The 5,193-nt window shown below is 40.3% G+C and overlaps 1 protein-coding gene across 1 annotated transcript; it reads left to right on the top strand.

The window, feature by feature from the left end:
• Window positions 1–204: 204 nt before the first annotated feature.
• LOC133675675 (TORTIFOLIA1-like protein 3) lies at window positions 205–4,356 on the top strand. The gene is made up of 5 exons (XM_062097123.1): window positions 205–1,368; window positions 1,469–1,577; window positions 1,930–2,498; window positions 2,811–3,232; window positions 3,869–4,356. Exons 1-4 carry the CDS (start codon window positions 583–585, stop codon window positions 3,216–3,218), a joined length of 1,872 nt encoding a protein of 623 aa, XP_061953107.1. The 5' UTR covers window positions 205–582; the 3' UTR covers window positions 3,219–3,232; window positions 3,869–4,356.
• The last annotated feature ends 837 nt before the right edge of the window (window positions 4,357–5,193 follow it).

Here is a 5,193-nt window from a genome sequence, read left to right as displayed (position 1 = left end):
CAATTTATTTGCTTTTTTAAAAAGAAAAAAAAATGGTTCGGTGATTAAATAACTTGTTTTTCTTCTATGAATTTAAATCTTAAAAATATTTAAAGAATTTATTAAGCTCTTCACATTTTTTTTTCCTTAAATTTCTGCATCTGCCCATCATGTTTTGGGGACAAAACTATGCAAGGAAAACTTTGTTGCCCATATTTAAAGCAGCCTTTTACATTGTTTGCTTTATCTACATTATTGTCTTTCACATGCAACGCAACCAAAGCCATAATAGTAACTTCCAGCTACGTTGATTCCCTTAAACCCAGCTTAAACAGAAAACGTCACCGTCTTGTGTTCAGCACAAGTAAAACAGCATCGTTTTAACTCTCTCAATCAGCTTTGCTTACATGAGTCCCCGTTAGCCATAACCACCCACCTACTTTTAAGTTTAAAAGGTTCATGCTCAACTGAGACAGCTTCGCCACACCGAAAAGGAAAAGACCCAACCGAACCACCACCACTGGCAATGCTGCTACGAATACCACCAGCGCCACCACCCGACCACCGTTAGCTGCACCACCACAACCACCAGAACTTAGAAAAATGGCGCAGAAACTGAAACTAAAAGTGCTAACTTTGATAACAAAGCTGTCGGACAGAGACACGTACAAGATAGCATCAACAGAATTAGAAAAAATAGCAGGATCCTTGGATAGCACGACACTTCCTACTTTCCTCTCTTGCATTCTCTCCACCGACGCAAACGACAAGCCGTTAGTACGCAAACAGTGCCTTCACCTTCTCTCTACTCTCTCTGCTCTCTACTCTAATTCTCTCTCAAACTCTCTCCCTAAAATCCTCTCTTACATTACTCGCCGTCTCCGTGACCCTGACTCCTCTGTCATCCGCTCACAGTGTCTGACAGCAATAACCTCTCTCGCTTCCAATGTCACGAAACTGCCATTCTCGACTGCCTTTTTGAAGCAGTTGAGTGAATCGGTGTTTACGGAGCAGGAATTGAATGCGCAGATTGGATCCGCGCTGTGTCTGGCCGCCGCGATCGATGCGGCGCCGGATCCGGAACCGGGGAGGTTAGGGAAGGTGCTGGTGCCGAGAATGGAGAGGTTGGTGAGGAGTGAAGGGTATAAAGCGAGATTTGCGGGACTGGTGGTTGTAGGGAGTGTGATTGGTGTTGGTGGAGCGAGAGGGATTGGAGGAGGGATTGGAGGTTTGGTTAAGTGTTTGGTTGGATTTTTGAGTAGTGAGGATTGGAATTCGAGGAAAGCCGCGGCCGAGGCGTTGAGGAAGTTGGCTGTTGTGGAGAGGGATGGTGTTGCTGAGTTTAAGAGTGAGTGCTTGAAAGTTTTCGAGAATCGGAGATTTGACAAGGTTTTTTTTTTTTTTTTTTTGTTCTGGTTTGATTGTGTTAGTGTTAGTGTTAGTGTGTGTCCATGTTTTTATTTATTTATTTATTTTGTTTTAAATTTAGGTGAAGGCTGCAAGGGAAGTGATGAATGAGACAATAGAGGCATGGAAGCAGGTTCCGGATGTGTCAGAGGAGGCATCTCCGCCTCCTCGATCACTGGCTTCTTCCAGAGGTAATGGCTTGAGGAGTAATGTTGCTGTTTCTTTCTTTTCTCCTTTAGATTTGATCCTTGTAGATGTGGATTATCTTGGAGAAGAAGTTAATTTGCTTTGGCTTTGTTGATTTGTAGATGGGACAATTTCTGATGATTTGAAGCCAGATTTTTTTAATTTCTTCTATTTATTTAGACTTAAATTATGGAATTTACCCTGTTTTGATCTTTTTGTGGTCTTTAGATTTATTGTTAAATAAATCTGGGATTTTTAACATTCTACATGGCATATGCCATGTGTTGCAAATTATGGGATTTTGTTCTTGTTCGTCTGTGTAACCCGTTTCCAAATTTTGGTCTTTTATGATCACAGAAGATGCGAGTGATAAGCGTCACTGGTCTGGATCCAAGAATTCTTGCGCTGCTGGTTCCGAAGCCACTCAAATGGGGAAAAAATCCATTTTGGCTTTGAGGACTACTCCACCTGACGGTTCATTAGCAGCCACGGCTAGGAAGAGGAGTCCTCTAAAGAGTACCGAGAAGAAAACAAGTCTAGCAATGTACGGGAAAGTGGACCAGAAGAAGCTCGTGGACTGGAAAGTTGAGATTTCAGTTCCTAATAGTATTTCGTCAACTGCAGCTGGGGAAAATGATCGTAATGAGAAAAATGCTAATGTTTCAGAAAGAAGGCTTGCAAAGCCAGAAACAAAACGAGCCCTTTTCAGTAAGAACTCTGATGAGAAGACGCTTAAATTTGGTGGTTTCAAGTCTGGTTCTCGAGTGGCTCCTTGTTACGAGGAGAGCCCTCAGTCTACTGTTGTAGCTAGCAGTGGGACAGAGAATCAACATAGCAACCACAAGGAGCCTGAGGATTTATCTTTAATTCGCAACCAGCTTGTTCAGATTGAAAGACAGCAATCTAGCCTACTAGATCTCCTGCAGGTTTGTTCCACTGACTAGAAACTTGGGCTTCATCTTAGAATAACTTATCAGTACTTCGGTGGTGAAAATTAAAATGGTCAATGTATGTAGATTTCCTTATTATAAACTGTCCATCTTATTGTTGAACATAATTGAAAACATTTTGTAAGACTTCTCAATTTGGAATCACATCTTTAAAAGAATCGTATACATCTTTAAAATAAATGCTAATAAACCACTTTGGATTATATGATGTATATTGCTGATTCAAGCACTAGTATTTTTAATGAAGGTTTCTATTCACGCTTTCTCCCATTATCTTATCACATGTAGAGTTTCATTGGGAGCTCACAAAATGGGATGCGTTCCCTTGAAACACGTGTGCATGGCCTAGAGTTGGCACTGGATGAGATATCATATGATTTGGCTGTATCAAGTCGAGGGATGACTAACAGAGATTCCAACAGAACCACATGTTGTTTACTACCTGGTGCAGACTTTTTGAGCTCCAAGTTCTGGAGGAAAACAGATGGCCTCTATTCAAACTCAAGGATTTCTTCATCCAGGGGTACTTCATTATCAGCTGCTGTGCGCCATAGAGCTGATAGGAATGGCCAATCTGAAACAAGTAACTTGGGGAACCAAAGGTTGCGGCTTCAGGGTGGTGCTGGCTTCATTGTGAATCCCCTGGCAGAGATTCATGGTGGCGCACGGGTGAACTCAGAGGTGACACAACACTAGCCAAGGATCAGCAGGTATTTGATACTGAACTACTATTTAAGGTGTCCTACTGTTCATCCTTCTTCTGATTCGTTTAGACTTACAAGTTGCATGTCTTTACCTGAATTGGCATTTGACAGAGCCTAGATCCCCCCCTCCCCCTTCCTGCAGATGCACTTCTTTGAAATTCAAACCTGAAGTTATTCAATCAGGCATTTGTTAATGAACTATCTAATTCTGAAAATACAAAAAAAAGAAAAAAGAATCAGCTTATCAAATTCCGTGCATCACATGTTTTGCAATAAAACTTCTAGTTAACTGGTGGGTTCATGGCAACAATATCTTCATATTGTTTGCTTTTGTTGTTTTTTTCTTTCCTCTCATTTTCTGGGTTGGAGAGTTGTTCACAAACTTAGGTCATGTGGACCTCCATGTTCCATTAATTACTCAAGGAGCTGTTTATGAATATTTCCTCGTGAAGCTTCAAGGGAGAGGAAAAAATTTCCTAGTACATTTCTTTGTGCTTTCTTGCCCTTTCAGCTTGCATGCCAGTTATCATGAAATTTCAGGATGTTATTCAACGTTCTCTGCTTAATGGTTATTGGAAGTCTGCAAGATTTAAGTTTCTGATAAAATTCTGTTTTCATCAATGACCTGATAAATTCTTGCAGTTTGCGGATTCGCTGCATAACTGGGATGGCCCAGTTCTTGTGAAATCTCCATTTTGGAAGAAACCAGTAAATGAAGAAGGAAAATTCAAAGACTATCTGTAAGACAGTGTGCTGTCCGCTCATGAAGTTTCTCATCACAAGTTGCAACATAAACAGTTCCCTTATACAGCTTGCCCAGGAGAGCTTCTCAATTCTATAGCCCTTTGCAGTAACAAGAGTGAAAAGACAGTCATTTTATCCATAATTCTTCATTTTACTGTAGCATTTTCCCCCCTTCTGTATCGAGCATTTTAAATCCTGACATGATGTTGAGAGATAGAGAGGTATTCTGAAGACTGTGTGAACATTCCACCACCAAATATGCCCCCAGCCTGGTATACAGTGTTGGATTTGTATAGCTATTATTGTTTCCAAAGGAATGGTTTCAATTTCTGTTGTTGTTCTAGCTGATTATCCTTACCCAATAAATGGTATTGATAATATGGACCTATTGTTGTCTGGAATTTCTACTTTAGAAACATGCATGTCTTGCCATATCCATCAGAGCTTGTCATTCTGAGCTTTTTGCAGATCAAAGAGATGCAATGGAGTTTTGCAGTTGGTCAAGGATCATCCTGCTCCAATTTTAACGTTCTCCAGGATAAGAAATATGCATCTACTTGTAAGCAGGTGCCAAAATCTTCTGCTGAAGAAAGATTAATTGTACAACAGTCGAATAGCTTGAATAGATCATGTGCTCGGTCGTGTTCATGCAATTCACAGGTACTTACTGAGAAGATTATATCGACAGAGGCGGTACATAAAATACCTGATTCAGAGGTTTTTATTACAGGCATATTGCCAGTTCATTTATTCAATTTACCAAATGAAACGTGTAATCTAAAAAATTGCTCATGACAATCCCTGGTTCAATTGTACTCTACAACAGAAGAACTGACAAAACATGGCCTGGGCTGGCATTCAAGAGGGCCATCGGTCTATGACATATAGCAGCTGACTATAGACGATTATGGATTGGATTCAATACTTATCTAGCGATACAGAAATGGTACACAAATAAATAACATTGGAAAGAAAAAAGCAAAGCTAGCCAACGGAACAGCCTTCTCGCAATAGCAGCTGCAGATAAAGGAAGAAAGTCCACTCAACCAAAAAACCACAGTAGCATTAATTTCCCAAATCACACGTATATTTCTCAAGTTGGCTGCAGAACAAAAGTAAATTCTGCGAATTAATTCGTGGCCTGGAATTCAACTTGCTAGTCTATTACATAACATTGAAGTCATTATGGAAGTGAACTAAAATTTGAAGACAACAATTAAAAT

The sequence above is a fragment of the Populus nigra genome, chromosome 16 (genome assembly GCF_951802175.1).
Source record: "Populus nigra chromosome 16, ddPopNigr1.1, whole genome shotgun sequence".
NCBI lineage: Eukaryota > Viridiplantae > Streptophyta > Magnoliopsida > Malpighiales > Salicaceae > Populus > Populus nigra.
This window is presented reverse-complemented; position numbering and strand designations above follow the sequence as displayed.

What these genes read in the sequence shown, in the direction of transcription:
- LOC133675675 (XM_062097123.1), top strand. Translation starts at nt 583, where the DNA reads ATGGCGCAGAAACTGAAACTAAAAGTGCTAACTTTGATAACAAAGCTG. An exon ending in AGAATCGGAGATTTGACAAG is followed by an intron (nt 1,369 to 1,468) that starts GTTTTTTTTTTT and finishes TTTTAAATTTAG; the next exon opens with GTGAAGGCTGCAAGGGAAGT. An exon ending in ATCACTGGCTTCTTCCAGAG is followed by an intron (nt 1,578 to 1,929) that starts GTAATGGCTTGA and finishes TTATGATCACAG; the next exon opens with AAGATGCGAGTGATAAGCGT.